The sequence below is a fragment of the Rattus rattus genome, chromosome 3, assembly GCF_011064425.1.
Source record: "Rattus rattus isolate New Zealand chromosome 3, Rrattus_CSIRO_v1, whole genome shotgun sequence".
NCBI lineage: Eukaryota > Metazoa > Chordata > Mammalia > Rodentia > Muridae > Rattus > Rattus rattus.
Window position 1 is genome coordinate 214,551,913 of NC_046156.1, and position 13,141 is coordinate 214,565,053.

At 40.0% G+C, this 13,141-nt stretch overlaps 1 protein-coding gene across 2 annotated transcripts; it reads right to left on the minus strand.

The window, feature by feature from the left end:
- Positions 1-513: 513 nt before the first annotated feature.
- Positions 514-12,924, minus strand: Cetn3 (centrin 3). Of its 2 annotated transcripts, none has more exons than XM_032899086.1 (5): positions 12,783-12,914; positions 11,362-11,497; positions 9,069-9,183; positions 3,576-3,767; positions 514-896 (listed from the first exon to the last, which is right to left on the minus strand). In XM_032899086.1, the coding sequence occupies exons 1-5, from the start codon at positions 12,797-12,799 to the stop codon at positions 853-855; spliced, it is 504 nt and encodes a 167-aa protein (XP_032754977.1). In that variant the 5' UTR covers positions 12,800-12,914; the 3' UTR covers positions 514-852. The 2 variants fall into 2 exon arrangements, with proteins under 2 accessions (XP_032754977.1, XP_032754976.1); XM_032899085.1 differs by lacking the exon at positions 514-896 and adding an exon at positions 2,724-2,811 and having other exon boundaries at positions 12,783-12,924.
- Between the last annotated feature and the right edge of the window lie 217 nt (positions 12,925-13,141).

The window sequence follows — 13,141 nt, forward strand, 5'->3', positions numbered from 1 at the left end:
CATTTCTTTAGGTGTTTCTCAGCCATTCGGCATTCCTCAGCTGTGAATTCTTTGTTTAGCTCTGAACCCCATTTTTTAATAGGGTTATTTGTTTCCCTGCGGTCTAACTTCTTGAGTTCTTTGTATATTTTGAATATAAGGCCTCTATCTGTTGTAGGATTGGTAAAGATCTTTTCCCAATCTGTTGGTTGTTGTTTTGTCCTAACCACAGTGTCCTTTGCCTTACAGAAGCTTTGCAGTTTTATGAGATCCCATTTGTCGATTCTTGATCTTAGAGCGTAAGCCATTGGTGCTTTGTTCAGGAAATTTTTTCCAGTTCCCATGTGTTCCAGATGCTTCCCTAGTTTTTCTTCTATTAGTTTGAGTGTGTCTGGTTTGATGTGGAGGTCCTTGATCCACTTGGACTTAAGCTTTGTACAGGGTGATAAGCATGGATCGATCTGCATTCTTCTACATGTTGACCTCCAGTTGAACCAGCACCATTTGCTGAAAATGCTATCTTTTTTCCATTGGATAAAATAAGTATTTTATTAATGAATATCTAAAAACTGTGCATGAAAATAAAAGCAATTAGCTAATGATAAATTTAGAAGCCTCCAAATAATATACACCACATGATTTGATGTTTTAAAGCTTTATATAAACATGTATTATAAATGTGAAGTCAACTACTACATTGATGACATAAACTTAACAGTATTGAAATATACATACAAAGGATGCTTGGTTTGTTCCTTTCAGAAAAAGAACTAGGTTGGATTGTTTTGTTTTGTTTTCTTAAACAGGACTCCAGGCACACAAAGAGAAGAGAGATGGTAACCACAACATTTTGGTGTTCAGTCTTGTAATTCTTTATATGTCACCAGTCATAATAGCAATGAATTCCTCTTGATTTACTGTGGCAAGAAAGAAAATATAAACATTAGAGACATAGAAACCTTCTTAACCCAAGAAACACAATCGTCATTTTACAATGTATTAAACTTTATAGTATAGGAAAATCTTACAAGTCAAAACATAACTTTATTCAAAGGAACTTCTAAAATAAAAATATATATACAAATGTGATAAGCATTATAAATAAATGAGTATTCTATTAGATTAAGTAGGAACAACACATGACATCTGTTACCATAAAAGCTAGCCTCAGACATAATATTTGTCACAAACAGTTTAAGAAGTGACAGTTCTAATACAGTAGTTGAACAAGCACTCTTTATCATCATTACTAATATATCTAGTAAGGCTTCCCTTGCTAAGTAAGTCTGACTATACCATGCATGTGAACTAACACAATGCTAAAGAATGACAACATTTTGAAACTAGGAAAAAAATAACAAATTGTTGATTTTGAAAGCTTGTTTTAAAAAAAAAGAAAGAAACTGAAGCCAGGCCATGTAAGCTCAAAAACATCAATAGAAAGATAATTTAAGAAAACACAGATTATTACACATCAACTATAAAACAAGAAAACTACACATACAGAAAATAATCACTCCTGCTTACGACTTGGCACTTTACTAGAACTATATATAAACTTTTGCAAGGAACTTGAGTGTATAAGATGTGTTTAAGACAACAGCCTATAATAAACAGGACTGAATAATCCTAAATGTTATGTTTAAGAAGTACACATACTCTCATACATAGCAATGTGCAGCAAACAAAGTTTCCTCTGCGAACCAGGTGAGAATATGGACGAGCAGACTTAGTAAATCTGCAAGGCACAAGCTATAAATGGCAATTCTTATTATGGCAAAATCTGTCACAGAAAAACAGTGACCCAGCTTCTAGTCGCAGTTCTGTCCATACCAGTCTGCACCCCATCGTCCTCGTCTGAAAAGTAAAGTGCCAGAGGTGTGTTAGACTGTTTCTCTGGAAATCCTACACAGTGATTTACTGAGCCACACTCTGATTCCCAGGTGTCGAATGAAGGCCAACACCACACAGGTATTGTGAAATGCATCGAAACACATACACATGTGAATCACACAGAAGTGAATAAATGTCACTATAAAACTGTTCCAAACTGAATGAAAGAAAGGATCATTCTCAGGCACTGGGTGCTAAAACACTGGAGAGTCCTGTTCTTAGTAAGTGGATAAGGTCACTTCCATGCTATAAGTTACTCTCAAGTGGCTCAGAAAATGCTTAGTTAAGGCACATAGGCACATGTCAAGAATTAATCTAATAGGGTTGGGGATTTAGCTCAGTGGTAGGCGCTTGCCTAGGAAGCGCAAGGCCCTGGGTTGGTCCCCAGCTCCGGGGAAAAAAAAAAAAAAATTAATCTAATAAAAGTAAACCCAGAGCTGGTGCAATAATTATGTTCAGTTTGAAACAGAGAACAAATGGATGAAACCTAAAGTTTATAAACATGGATCAAACAGTATTGGGAAACACTACTACAGAAGAAATCATTAGTGCGGAGATTTTAGACATAAACAAATCAAGACTTGGACTGTAAATTATAAGTATGCCATTTCAAAGGAGCTAGGAAGCGAAGGCGAGGTAGGGAACGCCATCACAGGCACAGGAGGAGAACACGCACCTAGAAGGTAAAGCAGGAGTTACAACCAGTGAGATGTTCAGCAGCAGACAGACGTCCATGAACTCCTGCTCAGTCTTAAACATTTACAAGGTACTCTAGGAGACACAGAAGACCAGGATACAAACCTACAAACTCTTAAGCCACTCCCAGACCTGAGAAATGAGAATTGTGACCTCACATGTGAAGAGCTTATAAGGATATGACACGCTCATCTCCCAACAAGAATTCAAGTAGACAAGAGTCCACAGGCAGTGTAGCTTCATCTAGAAAACATACAAGAAAAAAGCAGCAAAGCCAGTGTCCTCAGGGTGTAGACGTTCTATACACAAGAGCTGACGCAGCAGGAATGACGCAAGCTCGGCACGATATGTGGACTTACTCTGCAGGTAGTGAGGATCCGCTCTCCCGTCTGAGCATGGACACGACAGCGCTAGAACCCACATTTAGGAAAAGAATAGAATCGACAGACTGCAAACAGAGGTGGAGGCCCCTAAGCCCCAGGGCGCGGGGAAGGCTGTGAGACACCAGCGTGTATCTGCAGGACAGGTAGGACGTACACAGGGCAGCCAAGGAAAGAACACTGTGACATTTTAAATAGAACTCATGACCCAAAACAGAGCAGCAGAGAAAAAAACAAACAAAAACAAATGAAAAGTGGTTGAAAGAAAAATCTACGAATTTAGTTATAGTTCAGAAGTGTAAACAGGTTAAGGGAGAAAGCACCGAAATCTAAACTTTTAGTAAATAGCGAAATTTCTTCTTCAGAGAAGTATGTGTGCTATTTCACATTACAGCTCATACAGGATCTGCTTCAGTATAAATGACGCTTACAGCGCTGGCATCCAGCAGGACTCTCACCATTCAGGAGGCTGGGATGAAAGGATCTGAAGTACAAGGTCAAACTCGAAATAACTTTTAAGGTATCATGAGTTTCATCTTTAAAACTGAAAGGGAAAGAAAGAGTGGAGTGGGGAGAACTCACTGGCGTCACAAAACTCAAGACTTCAGAAAAGTAAGGTGAACTTACTCTCCCCATCGCCGTCCTTATCAAACTCCTCGATCATGGCCCGGAGCTCCTCATCGCTCATATTCTCACCCAGCTCTCGGGCAACACGGCGCAAGTTTCTCAAGCTTATCTTTCCTGAATCATCATCATCAAATAGTTTAAATGCTTTCAGGATCTCCTCGTGTGGATCTCTTTCTAGTATCCAGTCTGTCACTAGAGTTAAAAGAGGACATTCATGTAAAAATCAGCTATTCATTGAGAGCAACACCCAGGAGTCTGTCAACACTCAGTCTAATAATTAAACGTCATGGTAGATCACTAAAACTCAGAAATAAACCTGAATTCTAAGTCCACATTTTACATGTTAACCATTTAATGTCCGTATTATAAATGTAAGTTAAATTATACTGTACAAAGGCCAAAAATGGGACAACATATATATATACACACTATATTTACTACTATTGTTTTTTTGTTGTTGTTGTTGTTCTTTTTTTCGGAGCTGGGGACCGAATCCAGGGCCTTGCGCTTCCTAGGCAAGCGCTCTACCACTGAGCTAAATCCCCAACCCCACTATTACTATTGTTAAGAATTAAACTGAGGATGAGAGATGGCTCAGCAGTTAGGAACACTTGTTCTTACAGAGGATCTAAGTTCAATTCCCACCAAGCACTTGGCAAACCATGACAGTCTATAACTCCAGTCCCAGGGGCCCAAAATACCCTCTTCTGACCTACGCCCTTCAAGTGCAAACACACATGAGCGAAACACTCATATATATGGTATATATGTAAATATACCACATAAAATAATTAAGTCCACAAAAACAATATACCACCTCTCTCAGGTCACTAAGTTTAAGTGAACAATTTGCCCTGGCCATGTGAAAGCTCTTAGCTTAGTTTAAGACCCTAATTCTTCCTCTATTGTATCCAACTAAGCCTGTGAAATTAACAGAAGTCAGTGCCAATACAGCCATAAGACATGTTAGTAAATGCAAACGTTATCAGCACTTTCAAGATCCAAAACACACTGGTTTCAGCAACAGTGAATAGGGGTTAAATCCCCTCTGGAACCAGGTCTAAATCATATTTCAGCAAAATAAAACAAGTTAAATAGATCTGAGTCATTAAAGATGTCAGTAACTAAATTTTAATATATAAAAAATAAGGGCACATATCAATATACTAAGTTTATATATTTTAATAGCATAGGCCTTTAATCAAGTCATAATAAAAACTAATGCCTAATGTCTATAGTATAAAATTTTAGGCTGCTTGACAGAATTCTCAAAATATCTAAGTAAACATTTATGAAGTAATGCCATATGTTATTCTACTACAAGAAAAGGCATTTATCATTCTATCATTAAAAGTAACTTGGTTTTATTGGGATCTACAGATTCATCTGAAAATTTCAACTGCCTGTAGATGGAAAGTGCTAGGATATTTATTGAATCTCAAGTGAAAAAACAAAGTCCCGTACCAGTTGCTGCCTGTCTCCTGCTCCTTCATCCCACTTGGCTGAGAAAGCACCTAGTCAAGCTAATGCTACATCAAATACACATGTATCCAAAATTATCTTTCGCCATTAATTTATCCAAAGAAAGTTTCCAAAAAACTAATTGAAGTCTATTACTATAAGTATGCAAATCAAAGCTCATAAATATTCAGTAACAGGAATTGGCATACCTACAGCCATAACACCAAAATAAAACACCACACTTAACTCTATGGCACACACTCAACTTATTTTGAATTCAGTCCCAACAAGAAAACAGGACAAGGAAAAAAACTGTTATGAAATTTTCTTCATCGATTAAGTAACATACATGACAGGTAAACCAGGAAGGCAGATGGCTAAAACACTAATGCACTTAAAGCCGCAGCACATAGGAGGCCAACATGTCCACACACTATCCCACTGACACACTCTATCAGTCTGTCAGACACATTTGTCGGTAAAGTCGCCTATCGATAGATAGTCTCTGACACGATGCACTTTTCTTAGGACTTCTAACTGCCATAACTCTGAGCAGCAGAAGCATCACCCTACATGACGTATTTCATGGTGACTCTCCTCTACACCATCCCCTTCCATTTCTCTCTGACAAGTACAACTTCTTTGTAAGACATCTTTTTCCAATGGAAATAAACCAGGCATGGTGGCCCACACCTATAATCTAATAGGAGACTTTAAGGCAATTAATACACACATAGCTAAGTCATTACCTGCTTCACAAAGTTCCAAACTTCTGTCCATGCAACTACTTTCTGTTGTTTTGATTTTTACATTGTAATGACATAAAGCACACTAAAACCAATTACAAAGGTACACAATTTAACTACACTGTCAAAAATTTTAGACCTTATAAAAATCACGTAAGGAAATATCAAATTCTAAAACAAATCAAAATCATGAAAGATAATGTTAAGGGTGGAGAGATGACTCAGTGGTTAAGAACACTGGCTGCTCTTCCAGAGGTCTTGAGTTCAATTCTTAGCAACCACATGGTGGCTCGCAATCATCTAAAAAGAGATCTATATAAAGGGATCTGACTCTCTTCTGGCATGTGGGTATACATGTAAACAGAGCACTTCTACATTAAAAAAATACATAAATAAATAAATATTCAAAAAAGATGTTAGAAAGTTTTTAACCGAACATATAATACTTATTTCAAACTCAAAAATGTTGGACTTTCAAGTCTTCCTATAGCGGCATATGGGATTCACAGCCTCTTATACCTCCACTGAAGGAAAGGTACCTGCATCATTGACTCTCAAACAGTAGCATCGCCCTCAACACCATAAATGTCCCTTAATTATCCAAGTATTGCACACTACAGTTCTGAAGGCACTATCTTGCCTTACTCTCAAATAGAGCGTCTTTCTTTCACACCAACAACCTTGACCATAAAGTCTAGAACTTTCTGCCTCCAAAATCCCCTTCAGCTCATCTTCAATCTTCTCATCAGCTACCATTGTAAAACACAGTCTCCCGTTCCTTAAACTCCACTGACTGAAGTCCCATCTTACTTCACTAGGTAAAATGATCAGTCTGACTGAGGCTGCCTGTGCAGTGCACTGATGATCCCTCATAGAAGGGACTGCATGAGCTGAAGCCTCTCCCGGTGCTGAACACCTAGTGCCACTCTGCTTTGTCACCGTCTACGCCTGGACTGCATCTCAGCTACTCCTACAATCTTCTTGGAAATCTTCAATCCCTAAAGATTTAAGTTTAAAAAAAATCCCCTTGGCAAAAACTTAAATTCCCTGGGTGAAGACTTAATAAATATTTCCTATAAAAGGTCTGATAGGAAACATATTAGGCTTTCGGAGTCCTAAGCTCACAGTCTAAACTACCACATGGTAGCGGAGAAGCAGCGTCCACAACGTGACACCAGATAACAGTGTCTCTCACACAGAATCAAAATGTCACCTACCCTGAAATCCTAAGCTCCTCAATGCACTTTCTTGGTAATTTTAACTCCCATTCCTCCTGCCAAATGCAAAAATTTCAGTGTTGGATAAATAATCAAAATGAAAACACTGTAATATTTCCTTTGAGATAAGAAGTACAAGCCAGGAACATATGAAGTAAAAACATTTCACTTCTATTGACCTTACCTTAAAAGCAGAAAATCCTGAAACACCTGCTACTCATTAGCCTCAGACAAATGATTCTACCTTCCACTGCACTAAATGTACTGTAATCCCTTTTTTCCCATAACTGGGAGATCCCGATATGGAGATATCTGTGGGACAGGGTCCTTAGGCAACAACACATCGTCCATAATGCTAAGGTTTAGGTAATATGAAAGTCTGTTCCTAAGTAGTACAATAGTAAACACTACAGTTCTTAAAATTGTACTTATGAAAAATAGGTTTCACAAAACTATGAATAATGCTTAAAGCAGCCTTCAAAATGAAAAACAGAAAATAAAACAATAGGATTATAGAACAGAATGCTTTAATGTCCCAACAATACAAATATATTTCCAACTTCTGAGTTCTGAAACAAAGAAAGCACTATTTTCTCTCCACTGACACAAACTCTATGTGTTTTGCTTGGAGACAGTGTCTCATAGCCCTGTCTGGCCTAGGGTTCCTTATGCAGAGTAGCCTGACCTCAAACTTACAGAGAATGGGTTACTTCTTCACCCTGAGTGCTGGGATTATTCTTAATCAGAATACCAACATTTAGTAGCTCTTACTATCCACTACAGTCTTTAAAATTTCACATGCTAATCACCCACTTACCTCCCAGAAACCTACAGCACAGTACACTGTTCTCCATTTCATACATGGAAATGAGTCACAGACAAGTAAACTAACAAAGTTTCACAGTCAGAGTCAGAACCAAGATCTGAAGCCTGGAATGTGGGTCCAGGGTAGCCTGTGCTAACACTCCACTGTGGTGCTTAATGTGCCTTCATTTTAGCTTTGTCATGAGAGCATCATTTCCACTACGTCCAGACACCTTGCTTCTCTAAACGCCCTATGTTAAATGACCTGGGTACTGTGATTGACCTGAGGACCACCCACACTGTGAGGAGAAAGGTGCTCTTGCTCTCCTCAAGGAAACAATCCTACAGACTGGGTGGGGACAGTCTGCCTTTGAAAAAGGCACACTACTCCCTAAAGATTTGTCCTTGAACTGCTGTCTCCTGTACTTTAGGTAGGAGTTTCCTAACAAGGGAGAAATTGCGGGGTGGCGGGGAGTCCCTCTGTCTTCTTATTACCCTTTCTTTTTCTTCCCTACATTACTTCTTTAATATTTAAATGTGCAGTTTTAGGTGCATGTATAATTGTATTAGTTTTAATTTTTTTAATATATAAAAATAACTATATGACATGTTTAGATTATGACCCCTAAATGGTATCATTGGCTTTAAGTTACAGTAGCCGACTCCTAGCCTTCCAAAATGTTCTACTGAAAACTCCTTAGCTGTATATATAGCCTGAGTAACTCGATAAGAATTACTACCCAAGACTCAATCACAATAAGCTCCCACCACCTTCAGGTGGCATTTCTGAGCTTCTCCTGCTTCGATCCTGCCGAGACATCCCTCACGACAGCCTGGCCAGCACCTCAGCTTTACAACGCGCACTCTCACTGAGATCAAGGTTACCGGGAGTACAGAGCCTAACAAACTGTCCACCTAACAAGATGGACTTCATGCCCCCGTCTCCCACCAAGACACAAAGTCCTACTTCCCTCTTCTGCACTGTACCAACAAGAGTCACAAAGCACGGCAGTCTTCGCAGATATTCCTAAACGTCAGGATATTAAGCTATCTATTGCACTGACAAAACAATTTTGGTCACCCTTTAGTGACATAATTTTAATAAACCCCCAAAAAACTGACAATAATTCTTTGTTAAAGAAATCATCAAGTCAAAACTAATTCTCACAGTAGAGCTGGAAATATTTTTTCTCTTTGAAAACATAAAAAAAAAACCTCATAATTTTCCAACAAGTACTGGGTATAAAGACGACTTAAGTACATACCAACTTCATTAAAATCTTCAAATGTGATCTTGCCTGTGGCTTCTCTGTCATAATCTTTAAGAATCTTCAATACATCCGCCTTTTTCACATCAAAACCCAAGGCTCTCATTGCCACCTTTTGGATTAAAAAGGAAAAACAAATTGTAAAGCACTCCTTACAAAAGAAGCATCGTTGATTTATCAAAAAGTTTTCCATCTTAAAAAGATGACAATAGATTTCTAAAGCACAATTATTCTGTATTTTTAATCTCTAAGTTAAGAATATGACACCATATTGGTTTTTCATTTTGAAATTAAATAGAAATTATTTTCATTGACATTTTGCTATTTTATATGACCAACTAATTAAAGAGTTTACAAAAAATACATAAAACAAAGCATTAAATACAAAGATAATAATTTGTTACATAACACATACAAATATATTTCCAACTTCTGAATTCTGAAACAAAGAAAGCACTATTTTCTCTCCTTTAACATAAACGCTATGTGTTTGTTTGGAGACAGGGTCTGTGCATCATGTAGTTATTTTCATATAGTAAAAAATTTTAAACTAATACAAATAACATTCAAATAAGGGATATAGAGACATGTCACAGTTATGCTCTTGGCGCATAAAAGCAATAAAAAGCATAAAAGTCTCAGGCATCCGTGGGTGACATAGTGGAACTGTATAATCTGATCACTCAAGAGACTGAAACAGGACTGTCATACATCTGAGACCAGCATGGGATACATATAAAGATCCTTTCTCAGCAAACAAGCAAGCAGTCGGCATTCCCAGCGGAGCAGGTATAATTAGCTCTGCGGTGCAATTAGTTTCAGATGACTGAGTTTACACAGAAAACCGCTGCTAATCCCAGGAAAGGAAAGCTGGGTTAGTAGTCAGTGAGGTCTTCTAAGTCCGTGGTCCCTTACTGAATAGAGGAAAGAAAGGACGTGGAGACGACGACTGGGACGAAGGTGTCCCCGTCTGGACCAGGAGGCTCTGGGCAGAAGAAATTCCTAACTAAGGACAAGTGGGTAGTGGGGACAGTAGCATTCAAAGGGCACTGAGCGGAGGAAGCTTTACTTAGCGTGCAGGGGGCAGTCAGGAACGTGCAGGGGGCAGCCAGGAACAGCTTATGAGCAAGGAACATGGTCAAAGGATTCAAGAACAACAGGAATTAATGGTGGTGTAAAAGACAAGTCAGAAATGAGGACGCTCCAGCTATGAGACAAAGTCCCCATCTGTGATGGTCAATGACAACGAATAGCTAAGACACTGGACAGGAAGAACTCATGCTAGGAGGGGAGCAGCAGCAAGAGAACAGTGGGAGAGGGAACGAGCTGAAGGAGGACCTCAAGACTGAGGCCAAAGCTTCAAGTCTATTATTACTTTTAAATAGTCTATCATCTCACTACATAGATTCCACCCCTACAATGTTGCCCAATTTAAAACTACTAAATGAACTTTTAAGGGTACTTAAAGAGATCAAAATGTGATCCTTCTTACTAGGCTGAACGTGAGAAATGTGTTCATAACCAATTTCCCCTTCCCTCTTTACTAGTAATTAAAGCCTTAGGTGGGACATTTTCCTTCCGCACGTAGCAACATTAGGCATCAGACAATTTATATCCTTTGTAACAGAGAAGAGTGTACTCTAAGAGTGTGCTAGTATTATCTTAAAAATTAAAAGTCAATCTCAAATGTCTGAGCAAAGTCAATGATCTCTCCATTTCAAAACTGTCAGTAAGAGTTCTCGCCCTAAAATCTTGAGGACCAGAGTTCAAATCCCCATCACTCATGTAAAGACAGGCACAGTTGTGGAGACAGCAGCGATCCCCAGAGTTCACCCTCAAGTGCTGAACTTCCAACTCAGGGAAATAGCCTATCTCAAGGCACTGGAGTAGAGTGATGGAAGATACACAAGGCCCTATTCTGCCCACCACATGATACACAAGGGGATGTACAGGCTGGAAGGGGCACATGCATATGCCAAAAAATTTTGTTTTGTTAAAAATCTGAGCTGTATCATCACACAGAAGAAAACAACTGTAGGAAGAACATGCTAAGAACTGTCCCTTTACTGGGTGAATGGAAAAGTTAGACTTCCCATCAAGATGCACTCTTACACTTAAATACAAGGTTCTAGAAGCCATACTCCATTTTTACTCCGTTTTCTTGTAGCTCCTGTGGGTGGGCACTACAAACAGCCTCACAGTTCTGAAACAAGCTTCTAAAGTAGACTTTAAAGCAACAGGCACAAACGCAATTGAGTTAAACAAAAATGGATCTTAAATACCCTGTTACCTTTAATTCATGATAATCTATGGCTTGGTCTTTGTCGGTATCAAACAGTTCAAAAGCATCTTTAATTTCTTGCTTCTGTTCTTCAGAGAGTTCTCTTCGTTTTTTCCTTTTTGTTTTGTCTACTACAAGCTCACCTCTAGGACACAGAAAAATGCCTTTAGTCTACTTTAACCCAACTTAGGACAAAGAATCATTTTCTAAATTTCAACAGAGTAGTCTGGCACATAAAGAAACTGAGCCTAAGTTAACGTCCTGTAGTCCAAATGTACTTTTATAACCGAAATCCTAATCAAAGTTGAAAGCATCATACATATTATTCCTGTCATCTACCAAGAACATAAAAATAACCAAAAAAAAAAAACATACGAAAGTGAAATTCACAAATGACAACCAACTCACAATTACTACAAAAATCATCCATAAAACTTAAAAGATTACTTTAGCATTCTAAGTCCAAAATGTTTTTCGATTATACATTTCTAACAGTGCTTTGTGGTTTATTCCACTGATATTAGCCAGGCAAACTATTAAAGGGCCTAAACATGCAAATACTAGGCGCCCAGAATCGCAGCATCTAATACTCGTGCTTAAAAGTCCACGATGTGATGTTTACAAGTGTTTTAACTCTCACTTAACATGTAAACGATAGGTTAAACGTCTTCATTTAAAAACTCTGAAGTTTAAAGGAAATCTAAAAAGGGCACTTGGATCTGAAAATGTCTGCCTTAAGAGCTGCCAATGCAAAAAGCAGTCCAAATGTTTAAACGAGGATACGACACAACACGTGTATCAGCACGTTTTAAAAGATGGAAGCTTTAAAACCTCAAAATCTTAAAACTCGGCTGACTGTGACAGCGTCTCGTCAGGAACGCCCTCCGGGTGGACCAGACGTGGGAGATGAGTGCTGAGCGGGTGACGGTGGCAGCCAGGAATCTTTCTCACGTGACCCCAGCTGACCCACACACACACACACACACACACACACACACACACTCGCCACACACCCACCCCAGGCTACTGAGTCACCCTGCTTAGCCCAGGGTAAAGCGCGGTCCGGGGGCGCCTTTAAGTGTAGATGGACAGGGTGAGGAGCCAATGGGGGGTGGAGGGATGTCCGGAAGTGACTGGAGGGTGTCACGGAAACGAGATCCACCCAGGACGCCCAAAGCACAGCGTGCCAGGGGACCCGGGCAGAAAGGCGAGCTCTCCTGTGACTTTCCGGAGGAAGCAGGCGGCCAGGCCCGAAACCCGCAGATGCGTGAGGGAAACCTCGCGAGACTTCATCGGGGAGCGGCGATGTGGGAGGCGGGGACCGCCGAGGTCTGATGCTCGGCACTCCTCATCCGCTCCCGACTCGGCCTCCCTTCCACGCCCTCCCTGGCCCCTCAGGGGAAGGGAGGCGCGGCCTCCTCGTTACCGACCTCAGAGCTAAACTCATTTTCTCTTCCGACAGAGGTGTTCCGCTCAAGGACTTTACCACGAGAACCGCTCAACAGCCACCAACCTCCACGGCCTCGGGGACCACCCACCTGACAGAAGTTTCTGGGTGCGATTGGCCGAAATTGCCAACAGCCGGCCCATTGGGGCGGAAGCGTCGATTGTCTTCTGTTTTCATTGGTCAGCATTCATGTCAGTCAAGTACACATTCCGGCCCGGCTGTCTGTCTGACCCCTTGGATTGGCCAGATGCTTTCCTGAATCCCTTGCGCGCCTGTTAAGTCACCACGCGGGGTTCAGGCAGGCAAGGCTAGGCTCTACGGGTGACATGGTGCTGGAGTTCC

Coding starts and splice junctions, on each gene's coding strand:
- Cetn3 (XM_032899085.1), bottom strand. Junction 9,184..11,361: donor TAGATTATCATGAATTAAAG/GTAACAGGGTAT, acceptor TTAATCCAAAAG/GTGGCAATGAGAGCCTTGGG. Junction 2,812..3,575: donor TAAGGACGGCGATGGGGAGA/GTAAGTTCACCT, acceptor TATGTTTTCTAG/ATGAAGCTACACTGCCTGTG.